Source organism: Motacilla alba, chromosome 2 (assembly GCF_015832195.1).
Source record: "Motacilla alba alba isolate MOTALB_02 chromosome 2, Motacilla_alba_V1.0_pri, whole genome shotgun sequence".
Lineage (NCBI taxonomy): Eukaryota > Metazoa > Chordata > Aves > Passeriformes > Motacillidae > Motacilla > Motacilla alba.
In genome coordinates, this window is record NC_052017.1 from 35,464,691 (window position 1) to 35,483,289 (window position 18,599).

The following is an 18,599-nucleotide window of genomic DNA, read 5'->3' on the forward strand; positions in this document are numbered from 1 at the left end:
AGTATTTAAAAGTATTTACGGTATTTAGGCACTAATGCTGAAATTTAAAACAAAAAAAAACCCCAAACCAGTGACAGAACTGAGCTAGCAGAAGAGCTCAGTCTTCCTGGGGTCTGTTCTAATGCTGGTCAATGATGGGTTGGGTAAAGTGTGGAGAAAACAGAATGTCATGACAAACATGGGACAGTACTGCCCAGAATACTCTTCCAGACTATACAGGTTTGCACAGCAGTGATGTCTTGAGCTTGAGCTGGTGTTGGGTTTTTTTCATTTGCTTGTTTGTTTTTTCCTGTAGTTACTAGCTACTTTTCTTATATTAATTTGCCCAGTCACATTTTCAGTTTTTTCAGTATCCATAGTAAGAGCACTCAGGAAACATCCCATAGCTCTTGGCAAATTGGCAGGGCAAAGTAGAAAATAATTTTGATGAGGTATAAAAACATTTGGAGGAAAATAATGGGAAAAACGAGATTGATACATCAAAATCCTGAAGTCAGGGACTTGCTAAGAGTCTTACCAATACTTAAGTTCTTATTCATAAATTATACACAGAGTATACTTTTTAGATGACAGTAGCAGTTTACAAGTCAAACAAGACTCATATGCAAGGCATAAATTGCTTTCTCATTTAATTTTAAGCAAATTCCCCTGGAGTCAAAAGCAGTGGTTACTCCTTCCGTTTTATGGAAGGAGTTTCATTTATTTCATTTTCTAATCCAAGAATTAAATACAAGATTTAACCTTATAATCTTGAATCTCTGACAGTTGAATGTTGGTTGACGCCCCCATAATTTTTTATATTCTGTGCCAGCCACAGAATAGTGTACAGCATATGGTGACATTTAAACCAGAAACCCCTGTTTCTGAGCACTGAATTACATACAGTGGAACTTAACGCAAGCTTTTAATTTATTTTATTTACGAATTTAATTTGTTATTTAACTGTATCACTCACAGTCCCAAGGCCTTGCTCTGCTGGGTGCTGTACAAACATAAAGAAAAATCCCGCTTCTCTGAAGGACTTTGTGGTGTAAGCCAAGAGACAACAGATGGCTGGAGACACACATATGGGCAGGACATGGAAACAATATGGCTATATTAGTCAGTCTTCTAGACATGGCTTCAGCATGGAGCCAAACTGTTGTTGATGAAAAGGTGGAATTCTTGAGAGAGTTTTCATAAAGCATTTATTTTGCAGATGTTGAGAGAAAGTTTCTTCTGTGCAGAAGGGGCTATGAAATGATTAGATGAAAGTGCACCAAGCACATCAGAGTCGGGGTGAAATGTATATTGTTACTTTTATATTGAAAATTTTGGTATTTGTGAAATTTTTACACAAAATGAAATTTTATGAATATTTATATATCATCCAGGGAGGACATAAAGAAGTTTAGATACTGCCTTCATATACTAATGCCTGCAGAAGTAGAGGTTATGTATAGATTTCCTGTGCTGAACCATTATTTGACAGTATTTATCTGTCTATGTGCTAACTGAAATATCTCCTTGCTTAATATATTTCCAAATAACTCATGTTTTGCTTTCTTCACATTTTCACAACTGCCTAGGTTTTTATTATTTTGAATATACTTTCATAAATGTTAAAAACTTTAAGCACAGTACTTTCAGCTAAGTCCTACAAGCTTGTGTTTTGTTCCTTTAGACTGCAGGCACAGCAAACATGAATCCTGTTTCTATTTAATACCTTTAACTCCTGCTTATGCTTTTTTTTTTTTACACCATTTAAACTCAGACTGCTATTCCAGTGTGGTATGAGATAGCTTAAGTAGAAATGTCTTTCTTCCCTTTTTTCCTATATATTCTTCAAAAATTCTCTTAATTTCACTAGTGTTGTGTAGTGTTGTTAAGCCTAGTTGCTTAGACTTTATACTTTCTGATAGTTACATACCTATTTCAGTGCTTTTCTAGACCAAAACCCTTAAAGCAAAAACAGGTTCTCTGTCAGATTAGAGAAATCTTTTATTTGTAATCTCTTTCTCCTCTGACTTATTATTTTGACCTGTTGCTTTCCAATTTTGCTTTTTGGTAGTATGTATATCTCAAAATATATCAGAGGACATCTGAGTAAGCACAAATGAATTAGGCAAACAGTAATCCTCGAGGTCCAGGTTCCAAACTTAGTCCTATCAAAGTTAAAACATTTCAGGGTACAATGCAACCTCTTCTGCTCAAAGGAGTAAATTCAGAAGAAGGTGTTTTAAACCTGGAACAGAACTGCCACTGCCAAATCTTTTGTGAACATATATTCTGAAAGGAGTGGGGGGAATACAACTGAGAAAAAAAAAGAAAATAAAACAAAAAAATGAAGGAAAGGTCAACAAAATATCCACTGTACCTCCAAGGAGCCAAGCTAAATCAGGTTATGTACCAGCACAACAACAACAAAAAATTATTTGGTTCAGAGGGATCAGATTGAAAACAATATCAAAGACAAGAAAGAAATTTTATAATACAGATAAAAATGTGCAAGTAGAATGAGGCCAAGATAAATTTGGCTATAAATTAAAATGCTAGCAGGCATTCACCTGCAAAGACACATATTTTTGGGCATTAGTGCAATCCTTACTTCCTGTGTGTGCTCTCTACAACAACACAGTAAGGGATGGCATCTCATGATGCTTCTCCAAGCTATGCACACACAAAGAGAACCAAGAAATTATAATAAAGGAATAAAAGAATAAGAATTTCTGTACATTACATTCCATCTCAAAACACAGATCAAGCCGCAACAAAACTGAAAGGGGCTGCAACTCAGATTCTGTATAACCAATAACCCAGGAAGTCTCTTCCAACATCCAAATTTCTAGCATTCTAGAGTTTGCATTTGTTGAGGAGACCCACACTTTCAAAATGCAAGTAAAATTATTATTTTACTGCATCATGTATCTGTAGCTTTCTTGAAATATAAGAAACAAGAATTTATGGTCAAATATTTCACTTCTTCCAAACTGGAATAACTATCCTCTTCCTTGCCCCCTAGTTTTAGGAGTTTACATGTTTATTTAGTATTTGTTACATACAAACAGGATTTATTTACCATCTATATTTATTTATAAACTCTACTAAGATTGGTGACTTTGAGGCAAAATAGCTATTTTATTGCACTGATGTATAATTATCAATTTATTTGATTTATTGTATCTTAAAAAAAGCTGAAAATATATAGAAATTTGGAAGAAAATGAAAGGGGGGCCTCAGAGAATCTCCCTACAACTTGATAGATGTATTTAATTTCAATTAAAGCCCTGAAAATAGCTGAAACTCTGGCTAACAGCTTCTAATCACCAGGTCCTGATGTTGATTTTCCATCTTAAACAGTTCAAAGTCAATTTGCCAACTTAGTTTCCACATCCCACCTTGCCTGGAGATGTTAGTGGCAGAGGACCATGGGCTTGGGAATTTTCCAAAGCAACTCTCACTGTTGAACCTATTATTGGAACAGGTTCCAGGTGCACCAGCCTCACTGTTCCGAGCTAGAAACCAGCAACTGTACTACTGGAGCATGAGAAGGGTTGTTTTCTTCTAACCTGGGCACATTTTCCTCTTAAAAATATTCTGCTTCTGTGGTCAGACAATTTTTCCTTAACAGGAAGATGGGGAAGGATAAATATGACTTATGGAGAAAGCTCCTGCCCTGAGACAAAGAAAGCAGGGATGGAAAGAAATCTCTTCTGCAAGCAGACACAACACATGGGAGATTTATCTACCTGCTGCTTGCACAAGTCCACCTGCTGGCACTGTGCTGTGGGGCTGCCAGGAGACAGTTTAAAAATGAAACCCATAAAAATCTGCAAGATCCATGGAAATGCAAAAAGCTGGGCATAACTCATTTTGAGTGGATAGGCACTGAACAGCTGAGTATGTATGAATAGGTAGTATTCCACTTGGTAAGAGAATAGATAAGAAGAGAAAGAACTGCAGGGTACTAGAAATGATCCCTTTGAACAAAAATGTTGATAAAAGGCTTCTCTTAGTGCTGCTGTTGAGATTGTTGACTTAAGAATATTGGAAAATTTCTTCATAAATAATAAAACAGATACATTAAATTAGATGGTATGGCTGTAAGCCTTTTGGAAATAGTTATAAATAAACACATAGGCAAATGAGAATCTCATATTTTCCATTAGGTTTCACTATGACATCTGAGGGACTTTCTGCCCATATGCTACACACATTGCTGGCCTTTAAGACTGCATAAGCCCACTGTGGCAAATAAAGAGAAATGAGAGCAGGGAAACACTAACATATTTACTTGGACCTTACTGAAAGAGTTGATTAGGTGTTACGTACTTACATAATTGTGCTTCTTGATTTTGCTGCCCGAATAAGCTTTTATATACAAACAGTTCAACATACACAATCCTTTATGAAGGCCTCTCAAAGCACACCCTTTGTTAAACTCATACTCATTTAAATTCTTTTTAAGCATCAGTTGTAAAATAGTTTCACTAAATCTTCCTCTGGTTAGGCTGGATGTATTTGATCTTTGCTATGATTCCTAACATGACTGAGGATGTAGACCAGAGGAGGATTATTTATTTAAGGGTTTTAGAATCTTTAATTTTTCAGAGTTTAAGGAAGGTAAAACTTAAGTATAGTGATTATGTAGGGGCTATAAATATACACCATTTATACTACAATGTTAAAATAACAGAAGTACAAGTCTCGTTGTTTTTATAGGGAATTTTTTGATTTAACAAAACACAGACAAAAATAAGAATCAAGCTATTAAATGCATAGCCACAACCTATTCCAGTGGGGGAAAAAAATCTTCCAAACACAGAAACTCTTTCTGCCCAAAAGATTCCCAAATAAAACAACAGCCTGGTTTAAAGTCATGTGTCTCATCCACATCCATGTTTTTGTTGAGAGTTCAGTGCAGGTCTCTCAGCTCTGCACAGAAATGGACAGTATTTTCATGCTGTTATCTTAAAAAGAGCAGAATGAAGAGATGAAATTCCCACTGAAAAGGAAAATGGGGCAGCTCAAGCTACCAGTGCAGACCTTCTGATATGTTTTTCTTTGCCACTGGGATGCTGAAACATTAACTTCATGATTAATGTATGGAAAGAGGATGGACGGAAAGAGCAAGTCCTCTACCTCTGCTGGTGGCATGATTGCTGTGAAGTGTCACACTTCTTGTGTTCTCAGTCACTTTGATCCTTTTGTAAACATTGCTCATGGTCTCATCCATTCATGATTTTGGTAATTTTAAAATTCTTTCTGACAGTTTCAAAGGGCTGCCCAATATTTTTTAATGTTCTTACTGCCTTTTTTCAAGTGGTATCATTCTGCTTCTGTGCAGATGTTACTGGAAAATATTATTCACCTACATGTATCTGAATCTTTTGTACCAGAGAAAGATAAGTTTACACTGACATTTTTAAAATATTCCAAATGGCCCCACAGGTCTGTGCTCTATACGTGTTTATTGCTTGTAATATGACAGAAAAAGCACTGCAGAGCCTCTTGGGTTTTTTATTCATCTTTTTTTTTTCCTAAGCAATTAACTTCCTGTTTTTATCACAGTACAGTTTCTTTTCCCTGAAGTGAATCACTCCAAAAAAGATAAGGAGCTCTAGGATTCAAAGCTGCCACTCATGCATACAGCTGTTGCTTTACTAAATTATAAGAAACTTGCAAGTATTTCTAATAGAAACTATAAAAGGCAACTTATTTTTTCTCCTACTGTTTTCAGCTCTTTCATTTGAGTTACAGGATGTCATGTAAGCTGGAGGAAGTCAACCAAGAAAAGAACCATAGTTCCAAAATATCTCAGAGGTTTTTCTATGAACTCTGTTCATGTGACCTGTCAGCATCTGAAATTTAATATTCTTTTCATCTAACCCTAAAATTAGAGAGGCACTGGAATATTAAATAAATTGCCTTTCTTTTTTTTTTTTTTTTTTTTTTTGTGTCTGAATTGGCCTGTCACATCAGAATAAGGAAGACATATGCCCTCCAGTATTAACTACAGTAAAACATTGAGGTACTAAAGTATTTTAAACTTAATGGCATTGAGAATAATCAACATGTCTTTAACTTCAGGCCTAAAAAATCCAATATACTGATCAAGAATTGGCTAATGTACATAGACAAACTAACTTATTCTGGGCACATTTCATGATGCTTAACGAAGAAAGGACATTTCATCATCGCATTTGTACTTCCAAATAAATGTTTGGCATTGGTAAGTCTCAACTGACAAGTATTTTGATTAAAACATTCTAAAGAAATTAAAAAAAGTAATAGGGAAAAGATACATGGTAATAAAAACCATCTCCAAGATGTGTACCATGCACAAAAGGCATGTTCTTCTTCAAAGGAATTTTTGCATACAAGGTTTTCTTTGTGCGGTTTTCTAGTATCTATCTTACTATCTTGTTGGTTTTCATATACCACCTCTACTTGAGCAGAACTGTCAAGTTTGTATGCTTAAACTCACGCTCTTAAATCACTACAGCAGATGCCTATTTAATTGAAAATAATGGCATACATTAATTTTCTAACCTGTAGGGGTACTCATAACTAACTTCAAATCAGTCAGACTAGCTACATAAATCACAGACAGTAACAGTTGTTTATACATGCTTGTGGGGATAATAGCATATGTTGTCAAATTCGATTTAATTAAAAAGTCTGTGCAATCAGAACCAGCATAATGCACGACACTTCTGTTCACGATATTTTTGTGAAGAAATGAGGATTCTGACTGACCATGTTTGTAAATTATTTTATTAAAGAGAATAAGCCGCTCCAGATTTTCCTTAGAAATGTTTCCTTCTCGGGAACTTTTTAACTAATGTATTTTCCAAATGGGTAATTTGATTTTTCTTAAGTTGAAATATTTTATGTAGAAATTTACTTATTAAAACACAAAGTTTTTCCAAATCAAAACTTTATTTTCAGTCATATCCACATTTTCCTAATTTTTTTTTCTTTTTAAAGAAAGTTTTAGAAATGTTTATATTGTTTGACTCAGAAGTTTCCTCTCTGACACATCTCTAAGTCTGAAAGCAATTTACAGAATATTCTGCCAGAAACTGGGATCAGCCAAACATATTTGCCAGAATCAATGTCTAAGCAGCTTTGCTATTTGCAAAAAAGAGAGGAAGACTTTCTTTAATGATTTCTGGAGTCATAAATGAATCAGAATGAGAAATAAATGGACCACAAATTGTCCCCTTTTCACAACTCCACCGAAATGTAGAGGGCAGTAGGCAGGCTGGGAGAGGAATTTTGTAGGATTCTATTCCAGCAAGACTGAGCCATTCAGAAGATAGTGGGCCCTAGAGTGCATTACAGATTAAAAATTCCTGTATTTGTTTACAGGAAGACAGCTCCAGAAACTGCTGCTTATGTTATTCCTGTCAGAAAGCCACAAAGGATACAAAAGAACAGAGAACCTCTCAATGCTGGGCATAAAACAGGCTTCCAAACCCTTTTGGTGGACCTCACATTAACATACAGCTTTGTGCCACTCAACAGTAATGTCAAAAACATCAGCATGCCATGGGCCGCCAAAACATGAACTGATACTGTGCATTCAGCCCTGAGGCTGTAGATTCATTTCATTTCAAACAGGGGACATCTGTTTCTGGTAACAGAAATAAGTCACTCCACTGATCTTTGCATCTGAGGGGAAATAAATACGTAGAAGAATAAATACAACCCAAATGTTACTAACCTTTAGAAGGCCTTAGTATGAGACATGGACACATTTTAGTCCTGGAGGCAATGAAACAAGTTAAGTATCAATTTTGATTGCAACTCTCACAGATAAAGCCCGACTTGTTGGACTGGCTTTAGGAAAGAAAGAATTTAGACATGTCACATTCCTCTGTGAGAGCATAAACTCTCACAGAATCCCACAATGGCTGAGGTTGAAAGGGATCTCAGAAGCTCATCTTGCCTAAGCCCACGCTCAAGAAGGGCCACCAAGCATAGCTGGCTACCTAGGATTAGTGTCCAGATGGTTTCTGAATATCTCCAAGCATGGAGAATCCACAGTCTGCCTGGGCAACCTATGCCAGTACTCAGCTTCTCTCAAGAGTGAAAAAAAATGTTTCCTTGATGAGCAGAGCCTCTTGTGTTGCAGCTGGTGCCCATTGGCTCCGGTCCTGTCACTGGGCACCACTGAAAAGAGTCTGGCTCTGTTCCCCTTATACCCTCCCTCCAGATACTGCTACACACTGGAGAGATCCCTTCTGAGCCTTCTCTTTTCTAGGCTGATCAGTCCCAGCTCTCTCAGCCTTTCCTCACAGGAGAGATGCTCCAGTCCCTTCATCATCTTTGTGGCCCTTTGCTGGACTTTCTCCAGTATGCCTGCATCTCTCTTGTGCTGGGGAGCCCAGTGCTGGACACAGCACTCCAGGTGCAATCTGGAGGGACAATGACATTCCTGTCCATCCCATGACACTATTACAGTAATGCCCTCTGGTCTATGAAAATCACTTATTTTAACTGCATCTTAAAGGATATATTTTTATGTATGCATTCAATTTCCACTTTGCTTGGAAAGAGCTTGTATTAGAGATACAAGGATGAAAAGAAGACAGATTATCTTTCATCTGCCACACCAAGAATAAGTGATTTTAAAACCATCTTTTTATAAAGAGATTGATGCATGGCAATGCTCCAACAAAGGTAATTTCCCTAATACTTAACAACATAATCTGTATAATTACAAGATTAAAAATGTAAGCCAGTTCAGTTTGATAAATAAAACAATGTGGATCCATTACATTTCCAAGCCTTCTGCTTCCAGTAAACAGCTGTAAATGAAGCAATTGTTCAACTCGACACTACTGATGCCACTACTTTGGGACCTCAGGAAGAACTCTTGGGGGTCTTCTACTCTATGTGGAAAATTAAGTACCACGAAATTTACAGGAAAACAAAAACCAACATTCTCTTGCGCAACAGAAAATAGATTTAAACAAACCTTTTCCTCTTGGATCTGCTACAAATTCTGTTTGCCTATATTAAGGGTCAGTCAAAAACTGAACCCAATGAAATGGATTTTGATAGCCTAAAACCTTTTCTAGTTGTTTAGTCATAAAATGCTAAAATATAAATTAAATATCACAGTTTAAAGAATTATTTTGGAAATTTATGCCCTGATTTATCATGATTAACAATCCACTAAAAATTATCATAATGACAATAAATCTGTTATAATGCATAATTCTTTATCCAAAATTCTTCATGAAAATATTAATATAATACCCCAAATTTGGGATATTATTTACCTGAAAGAACAGGTTAATAATAAATGAAATTTAACTGAGTATGAATATGTAATGGTAAATTCTCCTGTTTCCTAAGGATTCTTCAACTCTACTGGTGCAAAGCCCCCAAGTTCTGGTCTGGATAAAAGTTGCAAATGAAAGCTGTAACTAGATCTTGTTAAGCCACATAAAAAGAGAAGTTCAATACTGATGTATTTATTTTTCTTCAACTTACAAGAACAAGCAGAAAGAAATTAAATTGTTGTTTTAGCTTTAAAATAAATTCAACATGTTTTAAATGGTCACAAACCAAAATTATAGCTTCTTGTTGACTAACCACAAAACACAGCTTTTCTTTAGACAACAGTAAAGCGTTTAGAAAAAGAATTAAACACTCTCATTCAATGAACAAAAACTGAACAAAGTTGCACAAAGTTGTGCATTTCATTAGAACCTTTTGAATATCAAACTGAAAACATGATGTGACTATTAATAAAGATTCTGTTGTTTAGAGTAAAAACCACTGAGAAGTTCAGATGAAACTTCTGTGCAATATTAGCTCTGAGCACCTGAAGAATGCTGTAACAGAAATTTGGCTATTACAATTCCTACATATTGAAATCAACAGGCAGTTATATGAGCCTACATTTCTGAAAAAAAGACTGGAGAAAACCACTGTGCCTTCACCTTACAAAAAATACAACTTATTACATCTGCTATGTAACTGTTTTCTAGTCAACAGAGAGACAAAGGGAAATGTGTATAGAGAATAAACAAGAATCCTCATGTTCCATGGCATACCTAGTTTATCAAAGTAGTACTCCTAAAATATCTTGGATGGGATGAGAATTTTTTTGGAACATACCCATAGTAAGAGCTGATTTTCTTGGATGAGAACAATCTGTTTAAATACTAACTTCTTGTGACCAAATGGAAGGTCAGAGCTGCACAAGAAATAGAACTGTGACTGCAGATGCTACAGACACTGGGAAACCTCTGATGTATTAAGGAATTTCAGGGACAACAGATGGACTTGTTTGGATCTGCTGAGCATTCAAGCTTCCCACTGAACTGTTTATTAACTTCAGGACTACAGTGGAAGTCTAACAAAGCAAAAAATATTACAGGACTTCTCTCGTCTATCTCAGAGGCAACAGGCACTTGCACAGTTTCATTTCAGGCAGGATAATGGGATGGAAGCCATAATGGAGATGTCACTCAACACAAAATGTTGAAATAACTTATTTCTGCTTTGGCCATTAATATGTGCTTAGGGAAAAATTTCCAAGTTCAAGTGCTCAATGTATGGAAGAAATGAATGTCTCTAACGAGTAAGTTAATGCAGTGTGACATTAAAATAGCTTAAAAGAACCCACCGACTCTTTTCTGCTCATAGTTTTGCTTTGGGAACGTGAGCGGGAGATGGTGCTGAAAAAGGAATCCTTTTTTGATGCAGACAAAGGTGGAGATCCTGTAAATTCACGTCCTCCAGACAAACTCTCTATGCTTGGAGATGAACTGATGTTTTTTGAACTTTGGCCTGTAAAGCAAGTATAAAAAAACCAAAACAGTTAATCAATGGACATTTCCTTTTCCCAAAAATACTTCCTTGTCCCAACTGACATTGACTGAGAGTCACAGACAGCCCCACACAGAATGAAATGTTGAAGTGTGTCAGCATGCATTGAGAGACTGAAGGACTGTTCTCACATGGAACTTAATTTCTGTATGAGGAAAGAACACAAAATCTTTGTGTATATATAGATATATACACAAACATACACTATCTAGTGCACACCTGTATCTATATATATGCTAAATGATGTGTGTGTATACACACACACACAGAGAAACATATATATATATGTATATAAATAAATATCACCTCATTATATGCACCCTAATATATCCACAGACTGAGGAACTTCATGCCCTGTGTGGCAAAATGAGCAAAGTACCATCTCATAAAAATAGTAAAACAAAAATCTGATATCAGCAACAATACAATGGAAATAGTTTTTTCCAACTATAAAACTTGGCAAAGAATGCTAACAACAAGAACTTCAGATTCCAAAAGTGGGTTGGACACCGAAGATCCAGATCACAATATTTAGACTTTAAGCAGGAAAAAAGTAAGTTAAGTTTGGAAAAGAACATGAGCCTCTCATGCTTCAAATGTTAAGGCCATCTCCACCTAACAGACACTTTGATGAAGTCTACTTAATAGTTACCTCTTGTCATTTCATGGAGCTTTTGAAACGAATCCAGCATTGTCCGCTATCATAGTGAAGACAGCTGGGGAGAAGCCTGGGCTGGTTCACCATGGCAGTGGATGCATCAGGCAGCCTCTGTTAAGGCTAGCTTTCTTCTAGTTCAGGCTTACCAAGTGTTTTCAAATATTTAAATTAAAATTTTGTTTCCATTAGTTCCAGGAGGAAAAAAAACTCCCGTATGTCAGTTTTCCTCAACTTTCATTACAAAAATGTTGCCTTAGGACAGATGCTAGTTTAAAAAATATTTATCATGTGTATGGTGAAGTCAAGCTAGAATGACTCCGTGAAATTGCAGAGTCTTCCATTCTGGAAAAAAGTTAAATAGCACATAAAGCTAATGCTCAAGAATTCTCCCTGTCTCTTGTTTGATGGCTATTCTGATGAGAGGGTTCATGTTTCCTTTTTTCCTTTCTTCTGTTTTTGCTGTGCTTTCATGTTACCATCTATAGCATTAAGTATGATCCACTGCCATTAAATCATTCACATTTTCTTGAGGGAATAAATACAGATTTATTTGAAATATACTTTTTGCAAGGAGACTGTTAAATGCAAAGAGACTGAACTAGCAAAGAACAAAACATTACGTGTGAATAAACAGACCTTAATGACAAAACCCAGGAAAGGATCTGGGTTTAATATCCTGAACATTTTCTAGAAGAAAACTCATATAAATTGCTTCCCATCTTGTCCTTCATTCTCTGTTGCTTTATTCTGCTCACATCCCCCATAACCCTCCTACATTTTATGCCCTGCTTCTGTGGACCTTCCTGTCTGCCTCCATCTCTTCTTCAGATCCCTCTACACTGCCTCTTCTGCAACTTCTTATTCAACTTTTTTCTTTACGTATTTTTTACTTCCCACCAACTTCATTCAACTGGATCTTTCTGTTTCTTTACAGTCCTCCTCCAGGCACTTATTACCTACCACCTAGTCTGAGGAGTTTCCTTAAAAGTGCATGAGACTGAGGCTCTTGAATATCTCACTTAACTTTTGCCTTCCCATTTCATAGAAAAATGGGATATGCATTAATCATGTACACTGTAAATAATTCTGGAGATGAAAAAAGGAGAAAACACTGCATGGCAAACAGCAGAAATAATTCGGTTGCAAGGAAATTTTTAGAAAATGTGTAATTTTAGGGTAAAATCATGTCATTTGGCAACACTGTTATCCTTATAGTTGCCTTTATGTAAGAAAAAAGACTTTTTATGCATTTCATTATGGCAAATGTAAGTGTGCTTTTGAAGTAGGTAAACTTAAAAATAGTTTTGGAACAGATGGAATCACATATTTTAGCAAATAAAGCATTTATAAAAGCAGCTCACACAGCTAAGCAAGAGCAGCCAATATAAATGCTAAACATAAAAAAAAAAGTGGACAGAGTAAAGTGCAACAGAAAAATATTCATTAGGTATATATCAGATTAAATAGTCTCTCTTTACCATCCTAGTAATAAGAAGATATATTCCCTATAGGGTGAAGATTAAAAACCAAAGTTAAATAATGAACAATGTGTATTTTTCATGTACTCTTCACTGTATGACCTGGGCTTAGCACAATTCACCTGTAAATAAGCAGATTATGTGATAAAAAATCACAGATAATACTGAGAGAAAAACACTTTATATATATTTGAGGAACCCACACACATGAAATAATACATATTGGTAAAACAATGGAAAAAAAAGATGTGTGAAGATTTTTCCCCTATATTCTGTCCTTCAGCTCCAAGGAAAAAAATGTCAAAAATATAGTAAGAACTTGAAAAGACAGAGAAGTGTCCTCATGGCTGCTGCAAACAGCTACACTTCAAAAGATGGACACGGTTCAGAGGAAGAGAATATGCAACTACTTGCATAACCAAACAAGATTTAATGGACAGAATAATACAAGTGTCCTAAAAAGGAATTTGCTCAAGTAACACCAAGAGCTTTGAAAAGTTTGGTTCTTATGGTCTATAAATTATATAATGAAAATAAAAAAATAAGAGCAATACAATATCTAATTAAACTAAGACAGAGATACAGTACCAGAAGTGATAAAAATACTGCATCTGTATGTTCGATACCCAAGTAAGAAAAAAGGTTAGGATGCATCTGATCCTTTTGCATGAATAAGGAAATCTGTGGAAATTATTATTAGGAAACACTATTTTTTTATTCTGCATCCAACCCTGTGAACAGTGCTGTGACATGGATTATTTGGGGATAATTGAGAATTAAGACAGAAAGAACAGCACTTATGAATAATTACAGTGTGCTGCAACTCATAAAGCAGGATTGTGATAGGCTTTTCTAATTTCCAAAGGAGTCATTGTTTTTACAACTGTAAATATGAAAGCTGAAAGATAGGTCACACCAATCATATGTGTTTTCCCTAATGTCAAAAAAAAAAAAAAAAAAAAAAAAAGAAGAAAGAGAAAAGAAAAAAGACATTTATGATTTTCCCAACACAGAAATGTAATGAATCACAGAATATTCTGACTTGGAAGGGACCCACAAGGATCATTGAGTCCAACTCTTAAGGAAGCTGCTGCAACAACATTTAACTGAGACACCACGTTGCTTCTGAAATCCTTCAGATGTATCATGTATGCACTGTGCACTGAGGCATGAATAACCCTCACATAACTTTGGAAACAACACTGTAGTACCAACACACAGATTTTGGGATTTCGAGACAATGACAAAAATGCCAATTGTACCTTCACTGTTCTGTGCCTTACTGATTTTACATCTTTCTTAATATGCAGTGTGGTACATTCTGCTCTCTCAATAGCTTGACAAGAAGGTAATGGGACAGAGTTTCTAATTTTGTATTATTCCTCAAAAAAAAAAAAAAAGAGGAAAAAGAAAAAAGAAGTCTTACCCTTCATGTAGAATCAAAATGCATAAAGATTGCAATAAAGTACAGTTAATAACTAATCTCGTGTCCTTCTTTTTTAGCAGCTTAATCAGCAACCTGAGAACACCACTGAATCAAAACTCTGATTTTCGTCTGCTCATTCTGTCAATATCAGATAAATACATTATGGCTCCTTAAAAAACATTGGAGAAATCTAATCTCTGACCATCTAAGCATATACCAGAAGGTCCTAAAGCCTATGGCTGAAGAAACCCCATAAACATGGAAATCAAATACATGCTTATGAAGCACACAGAACAAATATGTAAGGATCCCTGACATATGCAGTAGTCAAAATACATTACCATGTAGGATGTCTCAAATATATAAATATATATATATATATATATATATATATATATATATATATATGCACGCATTCTGAAATGCATAAATAGTTCACAGTAATGATGCACAGGATTTCACACACTAAAAATACATCAATTTCTGAGGCAAAAAGGAGCAACGTTATCTCCATGGGCTGGCTTCTAAGTGGCTCACTACTTGCCTGTTGCTAATGATACTGGAACTGACCCCAGGGTGAGAAATGCTCTGCCTCAAAACCATTTGGAAAACACACAGATGGGGAAATGGAAAAAGGGACTAACCTATTGGTATTGTAGAAACCTCTGATGTCTTGCAGAGAATGATAATTTAAATTTAATGTGATCAATAATTAGGCCATATAATAAATTAAAAGGTGATGGAAAGGAGGAGAAGACTTAAAATGAAAGGAAAGTGAGCTTCGGGTCTTACTAAGTTTGAGTTAAGTTATGTGGGATATAACCAGGAACACTGGCGGTCCTAAAACACATGAAAAATCAGAGGAACATTCAAAAAACACATACAAAACTGATGGCTCATTCTGTTTGGTCCCTACCAAAGAGGAAAAGAATAGCTTTCATAGTTCTAAGAAGAGCAAGGAAAAAAGATACCAAGAAGAACAGAAGTATGGCACCATATATAATTCAAAACCATTCAGATCTGCTCATCTGTCTGTATTCACCATAGTGAGGATGTAGGGTATTAAAATTTGCAAAAAGAATGAGATGAGTTTTATAAAACTTTTCAGATAAATCAGCTTCCCTTTTTCTCCTACAGTAAAATTGGAACAAAGGCTTCCAGCACCTTCAAAATTCAGTCAAACCACCTCATCACACAAATCCATATACTTTTTATTTCAGCCAAGGCAGGTAAGCTCCCTGTTAGACAAGTGCACCACAGTAGATGTTTGGCCCAGAATACCTGCCCCAAATATAAGAGGAGGGGAGTAATGCAGCTAAAAGGGACAATGATGGTGGAACTGGCCCCCATGACAGAGTAGGAAATGGGCTACAAAGCGCAAGAGCATAGAGGTTTGTAGCACAGACAGATGCTGATGCACAGCGGATGCCCGTGAAGAGACAGAGACACAGACACAAACACACAAACAGACACACAGAGACACATACAGACAGACACACACACACAGACAGACTCACACACAGAGAGACACACATACAGAGACAGAAACACACACAGACACATACACAGAGACAGACACACAGACAGACACACACACACACAGACACAGACACATACATAGAGACACAGACACACACAGACAGGCAGAGACACACAGGGAGACACACATACAGACAGGTGCACAGACACAGAGGCACAGACAGACAGAGACACACACACAGACACACAGAGACACAGACACAGAGACATAGAGACACACACGCCCATGCCCACACAGACTCAGACACACACAGACTCAGACACAGACACAGAGACACACACAGACACACATACAGACACACAGACACCCACACTCACACCCACACAGAGACACACGCCCACAGACACACACAGACACACGCACAGACACACACAGGCATACACAGACACACAGAGACACAGAGACACAAACACACAAACACACAGACACGCAGACACACACACACACACACACACAGACACAGAGCGGTCGGCAGGCACACGCAGGGCCGAGCTCTCTCCCGGCACAACAGCGGCGCTCTGTGGACGGACAGCGGCAGTGCCGGCGGGCGCCGCCCGGGCCTACCTGTGGTGGCCGGGGTGTGCTGCGGGGCCTGGGCCGGCCCCGGCGGCGCCGCCTCGCCCGCCTCGCCTGGCAAACGTAAACAACAGCGTTAGCGAGGCCCCGCCGCTGCAGCTCGCCCGAGGGAAGAGCCGCAGCTTTGGGGGGTTCAGCCGGAGCACCCTGCTTTTAACAGAAAGGACATTGTGAGAGAGAGCTGTAGGGACAGGCAAAAGGAAACGGGAAGCTTGGATAACCAGTTGTCACAGGCTGCAGAACCCCAGTGCTTTTAAGTGATGATTTAGATCAAAATCTAAAGTTAACTGAAGAGTCAAAACCTTTTTTCACCGGCACTTTACAAAGACAGTGCCATTCTGCTATTTGAGAGCTTCACAGAATGGCTGAGGTTGGAAGACCACTGGCCCAAGCCCCTTGCTCAAGCAGGGTCCTCTAGGGCACAAAGCTCAGGATTGTGTCCTGATGGCTTTTGAGTATCTCCAGCAAAGGGGACTCCACAACTCCTCTGGGCAATCTGTTCCAAGGCACGGTCACTTGCACAGTAAGGAAGTTCTTCTTCACATTCAGGCAAAATTTCCCGTGCATCAGTTTCTGCCCATTGCCTTTTGTTCTACTGCTTGGCACCACCAAGAAGAGGCTGGCTGCACCCTCTTCACACCTCCCTTTAGATACCATCCCTTGCCTATCTTCTCTTCTCGAAGCCAAACACTTCCAGCTCCCTCAGACTTTCCTTGCAAGTGAGGTGCTCCAGTCCCTCCCAAAGAAGTCCATCTTCTTTGGAGACCTCCACAGGACTTACTCCATGTCTCTCTTATACTGTGGAGCTCAGAAGTTGTATCCTTGCTGTCACAAAAATTCATAATTGCCTAATAATAGGTGTATTTCTATGTTTTTAAAAAAGGAAAAAAAATTGTCAATCTGTGTTTTACTCCTTTGATTTGTACTCAGTTCTGCTATTAATAAGGACAATTTCTTTATCCATATGAAAAGCATACTCATTTTCTAGAGATAAATAAGTAATTGTAAATAATTATTTAACTTTATAAATAATTCTAAATTGGGAGATCATTTCTTTAGGACATCCATGTTGACTATGGAAATTCTGTTTGTGTTACAACAAATACCATAGTAGTATCAACTCATAAAAACAAAGAGTAGCCTGGAAACTCTTTAAATACAGTTTTGGCAGAACTTTGTCTTTTAACCGGTCCTCTATGTGTCCTTGTGATAAAACTGCATTTAAATCAAAAGCCTTTTGGGTTTCACCGTGAAATGACCTAGAAGGAAAGCTGTATCTGGCACTATCAGGGAAGAAGAGAAAGAGAAATGCTTTTTTTTTTCTAATTGGCAATACACTACCATTTGGTAATCAAAGAATATCCAGTTTCTGAATGATGAAGGATCCACTGGAACACATAGGGCAATGATTGAGCTTTTTTCCCCTTTTTTTTTTTGTCATTATCAGTTTTTTTATCTTTCAAAATAACCACCTCAACTGAAAATCCAATAAACTCAGTGTCTGAATTCAGCTTTTGTGCCAATGAATTACTTCACTGTGCAGGATCAAGAGAATGTTTTAATCCCTCTTCTGTTAGCAGGCTACCTTGCATAAGTAATCAGTAATGATATCCGATCTTCTTCTGTGCTGAGGACAGGCTGAATGGGACTAATATATTATTAGGAGGAACTGAATTTCCAATTAGATGTCTGGATACTTCGTTGAGCTGTGATTTGTAATGCTGAAGACTCATCTGGAATTATAGGCTTGCAATTATGGTTGGGATTTTTTTTCCAGTCTGCTGTTTTTCCATTTACATTACCTAAATTATATGTATTTTTTTTTTCTTACAGAAATTCAGCAAGTACCAAAACTTTGGAGTGAGAATTAATTACAACTGATTATGTAACCCAATCATCCCTCATCTAGAGTATGGCAGCATGAATGGTAGCTGGTTTGTGAGTGGTAACTTTGTTGAAACAGAGCTGTTAAAGTTGGGAGAGGATTATTTTGACGGTCCTGCAAGGTATTTTGTTACCAAGGACTTCTTCACAAAGTAGATCAGCCAGTTAATTTAATCTCTTCAAACATATAAATCTCTACTGAGCATT

At 37.1% G+C, this 18,599-nt stretch overlaps 1 protein-coding gene across 9 annotated transcripts in view; it reads right to left on the minus strand.

The window, feature by feature from the left end:
• TBC1D5 (TBC1 domain family member 5) overlaps positions 1 to 18,599 on the minus strand; it is a 316,933-nt gene that overhangs the window by 31,532 nt on the left and 266,802 nt on the right. For 6 of the 9 annotated variants that reach the window (XM_038126951.1, XM_038126952.1, XM_038126959.1 and 3 more), the window contains 2 exons: positions 16,497 to 16,562; positions 10,628 to 10,791 (listed from right to left, as the gene is read on the minus strand). In XM_038126951.1, coding sequence (XP_037982879.1) covers positions 10,628 to 10,791; positions 16,497 to 16,562 — 230 coding nt within the window. The remainder of the gene's footprint in view (positions 1 to 10,627; positions 10,792 to 16,496; positions 16,563 to 18,599) is intronic. The other 3 variants (XM_038126953.1, XM_038126954.1, XM_038126960.1) reach the window with 1 other exon arrangement.